This window comes from Lineus longissimus, chromosome 7 (assembly GCF_910592395.1).
Source record: "Lineus longissimus chromosome 7, tnLinLong1.2, whole genome shotgun sequence".
In the NCBI taxonomy this organism is placed as follows: domain Eukaryota; kingdom Metazoa; phylum Nemertea; class Pilidiophora; order Heteronemertea; family Lineidae; genus Lineus; species Lineus longissimus.
The window spans coordinates 18,944,960-18,962,046 of record NC_088314.1 but is presented as its reverse complement, the minus strand read 5'-3'; the positions used below and the strand labels follow the sequence as shown (position 1 = coordinate 18,962,046).

The window sequence follows — 17,087 nt, the reverse complement described above, 5'->3', positions numbered from 1 at the left end:
GAAACATTCTTTGATAGTCAAGATGAAAAGGAAACCCAGACTGATACGTCACATGGTTAAGACAAAGACACCTGGACTTGGAAATGTCGCATGATGGTCCAGATGATGACACAAGGACTTGGATATGTCTCATGATGGTCACGTCACATGATAATGGACACCAGGGCTATGGTTTGTCACATAGAAGCCAAGACAAAGACTCGGACTTGGATATGTCACATGATGGTAAAGACCATGACACTGGCAGAAATGTTACCTTGGACAAACCCAATATTGTTTTACTCCAGCTCCTATCATACATTGGAACATCCACAATTTCGAAATGGAAACACACTTGGCAAGCCCATCCATGTCGATGTTAAAAGCCGAGTTTGAAGAGGGGGACAATGTGACACTCGTTCGAACTGATTGAATGTGGAGTGTGACCAAAGGCCCTCCTTATTCAAGAATCAAGTTTACTGAATAAAATTGAAAACGCACTTATTTCAAAGCCATCTAGATACATTATTTATTTATCACAAAGATGTGCATTGGTAATATACAAGAACATTTACATCAACGTGTTGACCATCTGAACTTTATTTTAATACAAACCAGTCAACCACGTCTGCCGTGGGTCGTGAAAAAAGTCCTGTCGAAACACATTTCATTCAAAAAACATGCAATGAATAAAAGCGTGTAAAAACTAAGGCTTGTGCATCCCATCTCCTCACTCAAAGGAGGACCATAGGCAGGAGGAGGAAATTAACAGTTTTCAGGTGACTTGCATGCGCAATTGGGGGCCTGGATCGTGTTCAAGTCCCAGTGCAGATGTGAATAGTTTTGATATACTGTGAGATAGGAGACCCCTATCGGCAACACACTGTTACTAAATCTGACCAACCTGGCTTGTGGCTATTTAGTATACAGTGCTGAAGTACAGTACGACAGTTGAGACACCTATCTGCGACTTTGTTTACTAAATCTGCTGCCTGGCTCCGGCCAGTAGTCCCCTTCTTCAAGAAATAACATTTCAAGCAAACTATAAAACCATGATGGACTTAACTTATAAACTATTTTGCAATGTTACAGCCAATTCAATCTGAAGCACCATTTCTTTGCAACCCTATTGAATGATAAAACATGATTTGGCAAAAAGATATGGACAACGAAAAATTTGAATTAAGAAGGACATCCCATGATTAAAGTTAAGAGTTGTAAATGATGCACAATCTCTCTGGTCTCAAAGCAGTAACTGGCTTATTGTGAATTGAATGGGGTTACACGCACTTAAATTCAATTCCAACATCACCCTTCAATATCAGTACAAAGTATAGATTCTAAAGTATACTATTGTAAAGTATACTTAGTACTTATATTGAATGACCTACTACATTAGATAACTTGATTCTGACACACTCCTAACATAGGCCTAGGTGACTGAACTGAAGCTTGAAAAGCTAGCATGACAAAAATACATAGCAGGGACTTAGCAATAGCATGGTTAGGGTGAGACTACTTGCCTCTAGCAGGGCTCCCCTACATGTAGTAGATCCCAGAAGCGACTTGGGGAGAAAAGGTTCCTTAACGGAACAGGTGCTTTCAAGTGACATAACAAAAGCATATTGGAACATTTTGATACAAAATTAAATTCATCAGCCAAATTCCTAGTGTTTGCCAACAGAAAAGAAAATCGTCTCCTTTCAATTATATAAGGTCACTGTCCAACTGAGCACTTCGGTGAAAAAATACATTGCATTATTGGCATACTTTTGATATTGTTTGGTGCATTTGTCATCAATGCCAAGCCTGGCATTCTTCGGACAGCTATGTTTAATGTAGAAAGACAACGGTGGGAGAGATGAATATTTACGACAGACCTTATAGCAGTGAAATGAGAGTATAAAAATTTGATTCTCAAAACTTTGCTGGTTTTCCGTTGATTCCTTCCACAGTGTCTACAGTTGCCTTGCAGAAGAAGCAATCCTTCTTGGTGAGCAGATGACGGGAGATGCATTTACTGGAACGAAACGAGAAAATATTTACATTTCTGTGCGACCATTCAATTAAGACCTCCTCTGCCTTGGGAGGCTACCAGAGCAGTGGCAATTGCAATTTTTCAGTTCTGCTTTGCACTTGGAGACGTTGCTCACGAGTCTTCGAACCACTCACGAGGCGGACACCTTACCGCTCACGAGGCGGACGCCTTACCGCTCGCGAGGCGGACACCTTACCGCTCGCGAGGCGGATGCCTTACCGCTCGCGAGGCGGACGCCTTACCGCTCACGAGGCGGACACCTCACCGCTCACGAGGCAGACACCTTACCACTCACAAGGCAGACACCTTGCCGCTCACGAGGCAGACACCTTACCACTCACGAGGCAGACACCTTACCGCTCACGAGGCAGACACCTAACCACGGTGCTATGTAAATGAATGGGAGAAAACGTACCTGCAGGACTGGTGGCCACATGGCTTGAAGGTACACGATCTGGCATAAGCGTAACATATCGTGCACAACTCATCTTCATCAAGCGACTGAAACATATCAAGACAATACATTGGATTCACGTTGTGATTTCTAATACACCGAACGGGGCAGTGACGACACCAATTGATGATTGCGCTGACACTGTTGCCTCCCCTAATGAAGTGACATTACAGAAGTGAATCTGGAGTATTTTCCATGACTTATGTTGCAGTTGATAGTAAATGGCAGAAAATCGAATTCATTGTTGGAGGTGGGGGGTGGCTTACCTCTGTGACCTTTTTTTCTACTGATTGCTGTTTGGACAAGTATTCGATCATTTCTTCAACCAACTGAACTTCCGTTGCTGACACATCCTTTGGGTCTGAAATCAAAATATCGGAATATTTAGTCATCTGCAGTGAGTGTCCTACATTTGTAATCCAGGCCTACTTCATTTGTTCAAAGATTTGAAAATTGAACATTTTGAAAATTTCACAATTGTGTAAATATGCACTGAATAGGATACAAGCACCATGCACTGACCATCAGGCCTTGACAGGGAAAAAATTGTTTTTCTAGTTCATTCTTCTTTGCTGTTGGCATCGTGTTGCATCAAACAGAAAATATATTTCATTCACGATATACATGTATCTTGATCAGAACACAAAAATTGCGCCCTTTGAATTCTAAATGTGACTTACATTTCCTAAGATTGAACTGTTTCTTATCTAACTGAGTAGCACCTTCTGATTTTCCGCCGAATAAGAATTCGAGGGCAGAGATTTGGAATCCTGGGTCGGCGAGGAGCGCGGCAGTAGCACATTCACGGCTTGGAAAGAAAGCAGAAAAGTCAGGGCGTGGTCGTTCAAACAAGTGTAGTCATTGAAACACTGACACTGATATAAAGCTGGCGTTATCTCCTTCAGTTAAGGCCATCAGACTTAACGTCGAGATTAGTTTTAAAATGTTAGCCTTAGTGATAAAACTTGCTTTGGACAGTCGGGCCCATATGAAAATTACGTTACTGCAACATTTTTGATGAGAACTGAGATAGGAACTTGCATCAGTTGATCACATTACTGGCATCAGCTCGACCAACCATTGCTGTCAGGCCATGCCAGGATTTTCTTCATCTGGAGGGACCCTACACTTGATAGAGTGCTTCCCGTTGCTTTTTCCCTCAAAATGATGATATGATATGGTTTTCCTCACCTTTTAGGGTTTCCCTTCATGATTAACTGTGCCATTATCCCGACGACTGACGTCAGGATGGGGAAGTGATCCACGCTCTCCATTCCTGCAAAACGAAGGAGACTTGTTGTGGCAACAATACCATAGAAATAATCAAGTAAAATGTACTATTCTGCAAGTGAACTTCTTGAGGAAGTCACAAAATGCTTAACATGGTACATCCTAAGTCACTTCCCGTGGGAATCAAGAGCAAATATGGCAGAATCAGAGTCAAAGTATCTCAAACTACTGCTTCTGAGGTCTCAGGATGGCCCCTTTGTATTAAAAAAAAGATAAGTTTAGGGTTTATAGTCTGATATCAACTACGATATATGTTATCATCCGACTTTCAGTTTAACCCCCGTCTCCTGAAACCTTTCAGTAGACCACAGATGAGCTGCTCAACCAGCGCTATAATCTGTGTATTTCTGTCCAGTACCCATTTATACACCTGGGTGCAGAGAGGCAAGTGAGACAAAGAGACCAGCCTACAGTCTCATGCCGACAGTGGGGATCGAACCCGGGCCTCTTGACCGCTGGTCGAGAGTCCAAGCCACTACACCACAGCGGCTCCCCGGATAGGCTTCCTCACCTCAAACATTCACACACACACACACTTGTGTCAAATACCACATTCAGTGTATAATATTCAATGTTGTTTGGACGTGAAATGGACATTTAGTCAGAACAGTTTGGTAGTTGAATGAAGTGTTATGGACTCTATTGATCGAAACTGTTCACAATCTTTTATAATGATGTAATGCTTCTAATCGGTGGCGCAATGGCAGAGAGTCGGTCTCATAACCGGAAGGTCGTGTGTTCGAATCCCGGCTGAGTCGCCACTTGGAAACTTCCTACTGGTCGAGTTCAATTGAGCGCTTAGTAGCTGCTCGTTGAAACCCCAGATTGATTTCTGTGGAGACCGGGATGATAATAATGTAGTCCCAAAAGCGCATTGAGCAGGGAACCTGGAAATGCGCTATATAAGAACTCATATTATATTATTATATTATATATTATAATCTGACGTGTTGTATGTGTAAATGTTATGCTTTTAGCCAAACCTTTTCAGTCTAGAATATACAGTACTCTAGTAAAGAAGTGTGTTGTAAGTTTGTGCTTCATGGTGAGATTGAGATGATATTGAACGAAAAAACACATGTGTTTCTGTTAAATACTTTGCTTTTAAACAATATGTAGCCATTATAATACACATTTTGATATTAGTTTTTCTAACACCCTACCTGGCATCTCCGCTGCGACAACATTATCGAACACGCCGCTCTGCGACACGACGCGATTCAACACCTGACAGAGCAGCTGGAACAGCCTCGCGATGAGCGATTCTGCGGACGATTTCGACCAATCGGTGAAGAAATCCGGCACTAGCGTCACGATCATCTCAAGAACTCGTAGCAGACGTACGGAGATATCAAAACACGTTGAACAGATTTTTAGTTGGCGGTTGTCGATGAAGACGCGCTCCCTCCGGAAGATGAACTGTTGGAGCTGGAAAAATGATTTCAAGTTCTAGAACATTTTTTGGACACATTCAGGTTTTTCTCACAATAATTTTTTGAATCCAAGTATATATAAAGGAGCTTCATAACGGACCAAATAACAATCAGAAAGTCCAGTCAGATCAATGACCTCTGAATGAGCAGTTTCGAACATTTTCACAAATTTTCATACCCACCCTGTCCCTCTGTACTTGTGACTGGCACACATAAGAAGAATATCATCAGAAATAAGACTTTTATTGGCCTGAACGGAACCTTTCTGGATTGATACAGTAGTTAGCCAACAATATCAATGACCAAACTGATGAATATTTTGTGTCAAATTATCCAAACTTACCTCCTGTAGCATGCCAACAAACTCTGAAAATGCCCAGTTGAGCTGGTTCAGCAAACTGTCCAGGAACTTGACCGACTTAACCCAGTCTGATTTGAGGTACTCCTTCACTCTGCTCTGGTAAAATACTGATGGACACACCCCTGGAAGCAGACCATACGACATCTGAGAGAACGTTGATAAATATGAGATGGATACTTGGGAGTTATTCAAAATCGAAAGTTTGAAATGTTTTTTGCATGACACCTAGTATAAAATGTCTCTTTCTCAACTCACTGTTTAACAATTCCATAACTTGCGACTTGCTTGTCAGATGTGGAGGCTGCGTATACCGAAAGGCAAAGCCACAACCCTGAAATAAAGATGTCACCAGCAGTGTATTATCCATCCGCCTATACCGGCAGATCTGCTTTGAGCAGCATTCATTCAGTCATCTGTACTATTAGGAAGAAACTAATGTCTCTGAGTGCGTTTGGTATATTTGGAGAGGGTGCGACCAAGTGCTGATCAATTATAATTTTAGTGTGACATGACGTGCTGTGCATGTCGCCGGACATCATTGGACCATTTACATGACGTTATGCACGTCGTCAGGAGAAAATAACGTTATTTCCCCTCTGATGTTTCCCACAATGAGAAGAACTTCACTGACACACTGACAGAGTTGACGAGAACTTAAAAACCGATGTCATACCTTCCAGAACCGGACCAGTATCCAGTTCGTCTGAGCCCACGATCTGTTTTCATACGGTGCAAGGAGGTTTCGTACAAGGTTCATACAACTGAAAGGAGACAACATGAAACATTTGAGGTATTGCTGTTAATGACTTGATACATCAATTACCCAGGTACCAAGGTACGGAAAACAAAGGGGGCATTGTATTGAGTGAAATTCACTTTAAGGTCAATTCTGAAGACACAGCAATTGAAAAATTGTCGGTCACTGTGATCGGAGCAGAGGGACGGGAGCCTTGACCTCCTTTGCAGAGTTATCAACAATCCCCTCCCTGACAATCTTCTTTCCAGGAACAAATAAGGCTTACTTTTCAACTGGTATCGATTCCATGGCTCGAAGTGATGAGTGAAAACAAACAAAGGTGGCTAACGTCTGAATGATCGTGTCCTTAGAATCTGAAAAGGATGGAAAAATCAAAGAATGAGCCTAAATATGACCTGTCACAGCAAAACCATGCGCATGTTGCTCTGAGCTAGGCAGGTTGAGACGGACTGGTTGTTCATTTCGATGTTGTCTGCCTTTTGTGAAATCTGTGTATATCAATTTCATCCATGATCTCCTGGTGTCATTTAGGCTTATCTTCTGTGTGACATGCTCCTCCTTTTGCTGGCACGGGTCACAGACAATTTCTGCACAGTTGAGTAAACCAGGACCAGTTTTTAGAATGATCTTTAAAGCTCACCTGTGTTGACTATCCGAGAATCGGAGAAATACTTGGCAAGGAATATGGCAAACTTTTTCAGGCTTTCAGTGTAGGCTGAAAAACATAGGTATTGAAAATTTGAATGACTTTCCAAGCTGGTGATTTAGTTGGCGCTGACTGGACACCTCAAGGACAACTTCTCCAGATTTGGCTTTGAGCAATAATTCAGTCTTCACGTTATCAAACTGACCCCAAGTTCTTCTTCTTCAGTGTTTGCTCTCCACTTGGAGGTGGGAGTGGTCCTCCACCAAAACATGTGATCAGAGCCTGGCAGCGATGAGATTCAGCTGATTGTAGCACATTCTTATGTATGTATGTAGAAGGATATTCAGCCACATACAGGCAGTACTTGATCACACTGTCTCCAGGAGGAGTTTCAATGGGCTGTAGCCCGATTCAGCAACAACTTGCAAAACGGGGAATCCTAGCCTGACTGCGTACCTGGAAGCGACATAACAGGCACTGTGGGATGAAAGAATGTTCGCAACGCTATACAGGTATTGACACACACGTCGACGTAGAAATCAGGAATGAACGCCAGGAGTGACCCCTTGGCATCGGTGACCTCTATAGTCCGTAAAACGACCTTGTGAAGCCAGTAAACGTCTGCTTGCTTCTCCTGAGAATAGATAACGGCGATGATCCAAGCCATGTGGCGAGACTGCTCTGATGCTTTTTCCTCAAACACCGTCTTGGCACGTTCAAGTTCTTCCCGGACGTCTGTCATCTAGAAACAAGAAAAGAAGTAGAACATAGGGAAATCCAGGACAATGAGGATGAATGGTACTATCACAAAGTGCTCATCGAGGCTTTTTCTCATGAATGGTCCGACCATGTGATGGGGTACTAGAAAATGGTCAAACAGGTTTCCTGAAACCTCCACCCTTTTGTAGTAATGTAGCTCCCGAATAAACACAAGAGGTGTATGCTCATAGGCGGAGCCAGTAGGCCAGAAATTGGACCAGTCAGGTGGGTCCAAAGATAAAGCTGCCCTCTTGATTATAAGCTAGCTGCTGCCATTTCTAGGGCGACCGTCAGCGCTAACAGCTGAAGACCACAAACAAATAACAAAAAAACTTCAACTAAACATGAGTATCAAATTAATATCTGAAGGAGATGACTTTGGAAATCAGGTGTTTAGACGTCAGGTCACTACAAAAAGACTTACCTCATCTGAACACTTTTCTAATTTCTCCTTGGTTTCCTGTAAGGCATTCACATACTCCTGGACAGTCTCTCGTAGTGTGCACATCTGAAACGGGTGCAAATACCATGTAAATTTCGGGTGTGGTTTTCCAAAGAATCTTCCCCAGTGCCCCTGTATATCAGAGCCAAACCATGCCAGGTGATGTCATTCATAGAAGTCTACTTTAATATCTCTCATATGGCATTATTGCTCAGGCAGCTTGATGAGTTACCTTTCCTAACTGTTTGTGAGCTGCAATATGGTACATCATAATAAGGCCGTCCAAGATTTCCGACAGTGATGCTTTCTCGGTGACTAGACGCTCGGCATTCTCTGCCGTTTTGTCCTTCTCCTTGTCCTGGTATTTCCACTTCACCAATAATTTCAACGACCGTAAACCGGTGAGGCGGTCGTACATTGTCTCGGTCGCGTCCTTGGCCTTCTCTATACCAGCTTCTTCTAAGGCCTTGTGGGTTTCTTCTGCAGAGAGAACAGGAGGACAAAATGAAAAGTAAAAGTATGCATAAGACACCGCATTCTTGAAATCCAAACCAGTTAAATTGGTATGCCGCTAGTGTTAATAGTATTAACTCCTGGCCAAGGAAAACAGAATATGATGCCGTAGCACTGTTATTATGCATGCAAATTTGCCGAAACTTGGCATTCATAGTAAAGCAGAACCTCTCAGTTGAGGACAGCCTCAGGATTGACAAGTGCTGTTCTTGATAGAGAGGTGTCCTTATTAGGTCAAATTGAATGAAAACAACCAAAACTAGTGTCCTTAATAGAGAGGTTGTCCTCAATAGAGAGGTGTCCGCTAAGGGAGGTTTTACTCTATTTGTATGACTGTCCACACAGGGGCATTGTTGAACTTTATATTCACAGCATACCTTTGAATGTTTTCTGCAGGTGGGTCATCAGTCCTCCAAGTCTCTGACCCTCAAAATAGACCAATGTGTTGTCAAAAAATCTATGGCAGGGAACGAAGGCATCTGAAAATGAGATTTATGACAAGTACAAATAACCAACTGAGCTAAAGAGAATCTCCCTCGTAACAGCTCATATGATACAATTAAAAGACAGATAACAACAGACCTTTGCAGGAGTTGGAGGGCAAACTTGAACAGGACTCTTTTGCCTTGAAAAATTGGAAATTTGATTTGATTGATGACATTTGCTTTCTGGAACGCACAGCTAGAGCCACCTATCGGCCGACTCTATGCACTAAATTTCTAGGAAGCCACGCCCCCACGAACCTCAACCAATGAAATCGCAGATAAACAAAAACAAACCTGAACACGTTGGGATATCGCGGCTGACTTTTGTTAAGACGTAGCGTAAACTACATTCTCTGTTCGCAATAGTATTTAACCTGGTTGACCAAATTTGTAAAGTCATTCATTGAAAAAGTACCAATTATACGAAACGTCTGAATAGACTGGAGTCGTTGCATTTGTTTATTTAAACCCACGACAATTTGATTGATAACATACCAGCACCATCAGGTATATCATCACTGGGGTTCCTTGCATGGTATTCATCCCAGTAAAATCTGAGCGCTTGAAGGAGGCGATGGAAGAAACACAGTGTCACGGGTAGTGGCGCTTGGTTATACCCCATCATGACCTGCAAGACAAGAAGATAAAGATGTGAGAGGGTACTATAGAGGACGAGCAGAAGACGTCAGAACATGATTTCAAATGGACTCTCAAGTAGAGCTCAAGAGGTTCCTGGTGGAGCCCCACAGTCGGCATGAGATTCGAGGCAGGTCTCTCTGTCAGACTTGCCTAACTCTACCCACATGGATGCCAGTCAGAAATGCTCAGGTTGAAATGCTGATTGAGCTGCTCATCTGAGTTCTACTCAAAGGTCTCAGGATAGACCGGGGTCAAAGTGTAAAGTCGGATGATAAGCTCTGGCGTAGTTGACATCAGACTATAAAACCAAAACGTCAACTTTAACTTCAGCAGAGCTTGTCTTAGGTGTGGCCACTTCAAGTTTTGCTTGAAAATCAGATACAAAGTGGATGAACTGAGATATGCTTACTCGGCCGGAATCAAAGTTTTCTTTGAGGAACTCCCGTAGTTTCCCCAGGAAAATCACCCTGGATGAGGGACCTTTTGTGTTGTCCTCCATTTGTAGTAATACTTTTAGGATCTCAACTTGGATTTTCTCCAGGACTAAAAGAGAAGGGTTGAAAATAAGAGAAAGTTTAGTTTCAAAACCGAGATTTGAGCGGACGACATCAATGAGTTTTAACTAAAACTAAAGCGAGTGATTGAAGTCTGCCACCCCACAACATGACATGCCACTAAAATTTCATTTGCGGTGGTCATAGCAAGTGCCTGGAACCAGAATCTACAAGGCTCCTCTAACTTGTGTCAAAACGGTTACAGAACCTGTCCAAAGAAAGTGGGGTGGAGTATACTGAAAAAGAGTTAAGAAAACCTATCAACATCACTCATCATTTGAAAGCCTTCTGATAATACATTCATTTCCTTGGCCAAAAACTATCTAGATGGCTATCAACATGTATTTTCATTATCTTTGATATCTTTAATATTTTGGTACTCACCGGCAACTTTTTCCCTCAGGTCTTGACACGCCCCGAGATAAATCTCTCTCCGCTTCCTCTCCTCTTCATCCTCTGGTACAGTGTCTTCATCATCGTCCTAGGAAGATAATCGTGAATCATGAAATTAAGCCTTCAAGTCAAGATGACATGAAATAACTGATCGAGTGCAGAGCAGGAAGAACTGTGAGGATGAAGCATTAAACGTTTGTCTGAAATTACTTGAGGAAGATTGTTATGTATGAAATTGGGTCCACGACTGAAGGGCGTACTACACTTATTACCGGGACAATATGTTAACCAATCTTACCTTCTTCGGGAAGCCCCACCACACTGTGGGGATAACCTCAGCCAGTCCTGTGTCATCTGGGGGCTTCACGTGCAGAAATATAGGGAACTTGATTTTATCAAATCTGAGGCAGGTTAAGGATTCTTAAAAAGTTCTCCTCATTCCTATCACACCACGTTTCAGACAATGGTTTCAACTGGACTGAAGTGACATTTTTGGATTACATATAATTTGCCTCTTTCCTGATCAGCGGTTCCAGTGATGAGGGAGCACCGATGAGAGGGAAACAAAATGGCCAACTCGAGGGGGGTCAGTCTTTGATGTTTCAGACAGCAAATCACCCACCACATCGAAATCAACCAGGGCTTAAAAAGGGACAATGAGAAATCTTCGCGAACTGACACATGGAAGAGACACTAGGCAGAAAATAGTTAAGCGTGTTATGCCGCAGTAGAAGTGGCAGAGAGAGAGAGAGAGAGAGAGAGAGAGAGAGAGAGAGATGAAAGAGGAATTTCATTTCAGCATTGCTTAGCTTCTGCAAGGATACAATACATGTTTGAGTAAGAACCGTCGGGTTCGGTCGTGTCGTAATACTGCCAGGGTCAGAATTAGGTACATTTTCTGAAAAGAAGATATCAGCAGTCGTGATAAAACAGATCACATACAGATATGAAGAAACACCCATCATTGGTTCTTGGAACTGAACAGGGTCTAAAACACGTCCAGTTAAGAAAGTGAACCCATTTCATTCCAATCCTGATGGCCTAGTGTTTAAGGAAGTGGCCTTGTGAATAGAAGATTGAAGGTTCAAGGGCCATGGGTAGCCCGTTCCAATGCAGCCTATTGGTTAGCTGCTTGCAAGTGAAATATATCATGAGGTACCAACTGCCTTCTCACCAGACCCCTGGTATTAGAGACAGGAATTAGAGGTAAAGTGTGCCTCATAAGCCAATTCTTGCACCAGTAGGCCCTTCCAGAAGCGGAAACACTAGAATAAACAAACTTTACATACCTGAAACTTGAAATCAGGTAGGACAGGGGAGAATCTATAGGCAGCCAGCAGAGTAACCACAAGGTGTTCAAGACATGTGCGATATTCAAAATCCTGAAGAAAAGAACACGTCATTATCATTTCTCTGAATTCTGTTGAAGATACGCTACTGGAAACTGGCACAACCTACACCTTCGCTGGAAATTACACGTGCCAAGATAGAGGACACCATCGGAGACCACTTCAACCTAGCTAACCACAAGGGCTTGGACGACGTCACAATCACAGTGATCGAATTCATACACGGCCCTCCAGGTCTCGACACAACAAGAGACCTCCGACTTCGAAAAGAGTCTAACTGGATCCATAGATTGCGCACCACAGCTCCTCTTGGTCTTAACATCATTGACAACACGTCCTGGTAGATCGGACCTTACTTGTTGCGCCTCAAACATTTCTCTGAATTCATAATCGGTCAGAAAATTAGTTAAGTCACTCCCAGTTTTTGTAGCACTCGAATGACTAGGAGTAAGACTCCCCCTAGGAAGGACACTGGTCCACCGCATCCAGCCTAACTTGACCAATATAGCACTACCTACGAGATTTTGAACAGACATCTCTCATCTTCTTCGTCTTACCTGTAAAAATGACCAAATGAGGTCCAGGGTCTTCTCGATGTATGGCTGCTCGAACGAATGGCTTCTTGCATCACAGAATTTCAGCATGAATTTCAACAGGCAATCCTCAACAATGTAAGCTTTCCTCTGAAATTGCAATTTCATTACTAGAACTTGGATGGTTTACTAACCTAAAGCGCCAAACAAACAAGCAATTCTTGTTGCTGCAAACAGCGATTACAATGACTGCAATGTGCGACAAAAAATCTCTTCTCTGCAGGTGAAACTGCTAGGCCCTGTGGTTGGAATGATCACCAGTCGCTGTGATCAGATTCTTTTCACAGGCACCTGCGATGACCAAATTGAACACATTGAAAGGCATCGAACAACCACATGCATAATATCTAGCTTGAACCAAACGATCAAAACTTGTCTTAGATCAGTGACACTAGAGTATCTCTTTTCACATTTGTGCTTTATCTGACATACCAACAGCGGAGCTAATTTTTCCAGAATGTGAGCAGCGACCAGCAGGCAGCTTGACTTCGGACTTCTTGGTTCGGATATTAAAGGCGGTCGGGTTGATAAAGACTGAAACAGAGTCAAATGATTAGAAACTTGCTGTGAAAGGTAGAGATGAAGTAGAGATGAAGCAGACGGTTCTGGTTTAGAACAAACAAAATCCACCAATTGAAGTTTGTAATCGTTTGTAAGTTTCGCAATGATGTAGGTCGTTACTCAGTTGATCCTTTAAGGATTGAATTAAAGGATCATCCACAAAAACTACCAATAAGCATAAGATGATCCCGTTTTGTTATTGTTGACCTACCTTTTCCTTCACCATTAAGGTGGGTATGAGAAGTCTATCGAGGTATCCGAAGAGAACCTGAGCTTTTGCCAAATCGACGTGCGGCGGCTCTTGCAGTGGACGGTAGCCCTCTATCGGATAGCGTAGAGGCGTAGCACCAAAGTTCACCCTGAGGTTTTCACCCATGGAGAGACTAACGGCCGGGAAGTACGCTAGGCCCTTTCCACTTCGTATACTTGTGAAAGCTTTTCCAAGGCCTCGCCCATTCCTGAAAATGTCAAATAGCTGAACATGCTGAATTACAAGTTGAAAGTTACAAAGGTATCATTTACCAAGGTATATTACAGACACTTATAAGGCAGAGGGCAGGTACTGAATTTTGAACGTCAAAATTCCTGCGGGTACAACAGTAAATCTACATTGATAATTCAAAAGCTGTACCTTTCTAGTGTGGTCAGGAACCTAAAAAGCAAATCTTTTGGTCTCTGTGATGAAGTTCTCAACAGAGGTGAGAAAGACTAAGACAGCTTCCACCTTAAATCATAATCCGACTTTCTCTCCCTGACATAAAACCTCCAAGCATACTCAGCATTGTGCACCTACCTATAAAACGATATTGTTCCTTTATCACAGTCTATACCACAACTTATCACATCCCCTGTTAACCAGGCCTGAAAGACAACAAAATTTGCATAAAACAAATGATATGAAGTAAAAACCCAGATTACTATGTACTGTATATGAATAAAACAAATGACATGCATAAAACAAATGATATGCATAAAGTAAATGATATGCATGCAGGAGTTGCCTCTTGCATGTGTTTTAAACTTTGATGACGGCAAAGCACAATGTATCAGTTTACTCGGCTCTTTTGCTACTGCCGGGGGTAAAAAATTGTCATTTCTGAACATGGCTATTTCTCACCTCTCCATATTTTTGTGTTTTGACGTTCCACTTGCGTAGCCGATTGCCGTCATATGCATAGGAATCTGACGTGTCACCAACGCCCTCCTGTAACAGTGAAAGACAACAGAATAATGAATTTGGGGCAGAGGCGTCTTCAATTTGTAAATAGGCAGAACATGCACCACACTAACCTAATCATAGGCTCAATACTCAACATGCTCAAGGACAATACTAGTAAATTGACAATGTCTACTGTCCTTACCTCTTGTGAGAACTTGCAGTCTAACGTCGACCACCCAAGCTGCATAACACCCTTCGATCCAAGCATCACCTCGTAGATCCATTTTCCTTGACAGACACAAGTATTTGCACGAATTGTGCTGAAGTTACTATGGCTTGTCACCTGAAGTGAAACATCAATAGAGAAACTATGACATATGAGACCAGTCATGCTAGTGCCATTTTACACAAAATGTTTCCACCCAGTTTTTGACACAAAGAATAACTTGCTGCTTGTTTAACTATCAGCAAGAACATGGAGATTATTGACTACAACATCAGACAATAAACGTTTTATATTGTGGTGCGGCCTTATCACGCTTTTAAAAGCACAATTATTCGGCAGTCTGTTTTTTATTCTTAGAATTACTACTAATAACTTACCCCGAGTTTATCTGCCTCTATGAATAGAGTGCCGACATTGGCACCAATATCCAGGACGGCTACGTCGGGTCCAATCCTTCCAGTCTGTGCAGAGTTACTGACCACATCTGAAACACCATAACAATGCATCTTTTCAACAGAACAACATCCTAAATGAAATGTAAAGAATTTGACAGAGACAAATCTCTCCCAGGTTCTGGATTCATCGTGATGAACATCATTATTATCGGTTACATATACTCACAAGGCTACATGATGTACTGTACTCACTAGGCTACATGGTATACCCACTCGGCTACATGGTACACTCACTTGGCTACATGGTATACTCACTCGGCTACATGGTACACTCACTCGGCTACATGATACACCCACTCGGCTACATGGTGTACCCACTCGGCTACATGGTACACTCACTTGGCTACATGGTATACTCACTCGGCTACATGGTACACTCACTCGGCTACATGGTATACCCACTCGGCTACATGGTATACCCACTCGGCTACATTGTACACTCACTTGGCTACATGGTATACTCACTCGGCTACATGGTACACTCACTCGGCTACATGGTACACTCACTCGGCTACATGGTACACTCACTCGGCTACATGATACACCCACTCGGCTACATGGTATACCCACTCGGCTACATGGTACACTCACTCGGCTACATGGTATACTCACCTTTGACACCATTTGCTGCTTCATCTAGGCACTTATCAATATGCTCACACAGATTGTGGAAACCCAGGGGATCACTGAAAACGAGGGCATTTATTAGTCAAGATGTTATTGCTATCTAAACGTCATAAGTTTGTAATACAATCACAAGGTTATACTCTGTTAAAAGCTGAATAAACTATAAATCCATTTCCTTGAGCTTTCTGTACTGACCATTTTGGATGATTACTAAGATTAGCACAAGCAAGCCAGTTCGTTTTTATTATCAAAAGCAATCTTCCGCTATTTTTGTTTCCATACCACTGAAAAGATGACTGGATACAGTGATTGATCAGCTGTATCCTCAAAATACATACTGATGATGTGAGCCAAATATGACGAGGGGTTGTTTCCAAATCAGAGAAGAATGTGTAAGGTTCAACATGTAAGAGAAGTGGGACATTGAATCAAATTGAAGTCTTCTAGAAGTAGAAATATATTTCCTTCCAAATAGGCAACTTACCTAGTTGCCAGGCTTGGCTGGAACACATGGTTGATCAACCTCGCTGCCTCTACATCTGCAAATCAGATTACAAAAAAAGGATTAAAAAACTGGAAAACTTCTCAGTAATCCTATTCGATGTCCTCTAAAAGTAAAGGGTAGGCTATCTTATTCATAAATAAGAGCAACTTGTTTCACAATATACTATTTCACATGATCATCATCAAGTTTTACAAAGTTACAACATGCAACGCTGCATAAATGTAGCAAATGAAGGAGTTTTAATTCAGACTTGGATTACAAATTCAGACTTGGATTACAAATTCAGACTTGGATGACAAATTCAGACTCCCATGTCCTTAGGCTTAAGCAGTTGGAGGGGGTTGACTTGTCCCGACTGAATCACTTCTCCATACCTTGACCTTGTCCTTCCTTGTGCACTGGCGTGCTTCACACTGACAGCCTCACAGCTGCACCAGCTGAATCCACAACCTAACCCTTCCTAATTCCTCAGTTTATCCACTTTAATTATCTGGGGCACGGTCTGGTCCAAAAACATTCGCAACTTAAAAAACAAACAAGGTCATGGAACTGCTCAGTTTTTCCAATATGCGCAGTTTCTTGCATTTTCAAAGTCAGATTCCCACTATCTACTCACCCTTGATCACTGAATCGCTTGGCTTTTTCTTTTCTTTTTGAATTGCCCCTCCAAAATCAACCTTTTTCTCGCCGCTATCTGCCATAGTTTATCAAGAATTTGAGTTTAAATTCGATTGTTTACTATGCATTTTTTCACTTTCATGGTAGTCGCCATATTTGTGTACATTTTCTCGGTATCCGGTCGTTTCGCTCCCTGACCTTTTCGCCCCAGTCGTTTCGCTCCGAATCGAAATCGTTTCGCTCCAAATCGA

General features: G+C 42.3%; 1 protein-coding gene across 2 annotated transcripts; it reads right to left on the bottom strand.

Annotated features, from left to right (window-relative positions):
* Window positions 1–496: 496 nt before the first annotated feature.
* On the bottom strand, window positions 497–16,989 carry LOC135490973 (E3 ubiquitin-protein ligase RNF123-like). 2 transcript variants are annotated; one of them, XM_064776566.1, is made up of 31 exons: window positions 16,835–16,989; window positions 16,198–16,252; window positions 15,699–15,772; window positions 15,009–15,115; window positions 14,608–14,748; window positions 14,364–14,450; window positions 14,040–14,107; window positions 13,458–13,704; window positions 13,118–13,219; window positions 12,650–12,775; window positions 12,033–12,125; window positions 11,568–11,641; window positions 11,042–11,144; window positions 10,735–10,831; window positions 10,206–10,339; window positions 9,653–9,785; window positions 9,050–9,151; window positions 8,392–8,639; window positions 8,142–8,225; window positions 7,415–7,700; window positions 6,953–7,027; window positions 6,578–6,665; window positions 6,229–6,316; window positions 5,811–5,886; window positions 5,538–5,677; window positions 4,925–5,189; window positions 3,663–3,747; window positions 3,152–3,279; window positions 2,738–2,832; window positions 2,433–2,518; window positions 497–1,999 (listed from the first exon to the last, which is right to left on the bottom strand). In XM_064776566.1, exons 1-31 carry the CDS (start codon window positions 16,917–16,919, stop codon window positions 1,897–1,899), a joined length of 3,675 nt encoding a protein of 1,224 aa, XP_064632636.1. In that variant the 5' UTR covers window positions 16,920–16,989; the 3' UTR covers window positions 497–1,896. The 2 variants fall into 2 exon arrangements, with proteins under 2 accessions (XP_064632636.1, XP_064632637.1); XM_064776567.1 differs by lacking the exons at window positions 16,198–16,252; window positions 16,835–16,989 and adding an exon at window positions 16,052–16,122.
* Between the last annotated feature and the right edge of the window lie 98 nt (window positions 16,990–17,087).

Bases quoted from the DNA above. Each gene is read 5' to 3' on its own strand.
- LOC135490973 (XM_064776566.1), bottom strand. From the start codon at position 16,919: ATGGCAGATAGCGGCGAGAAAAAGGTTGATTTTGGAGGGGCAATTCAA. The intron at 14,749-15,008 runs GTAAGTTATTAG...GTTTCACTTCAG, and splicing joins TAGAGGCAGATAAACTCGGG to GTGACAAGCCATAGTAACTT. The intron at 6,317-6,577 runs GTAAGCCTTATT...GTCTCCTTTCAG, and splicing joins GAATCGATACCAGTTGAAAA to TTGTATGAACCTTGTACGAA.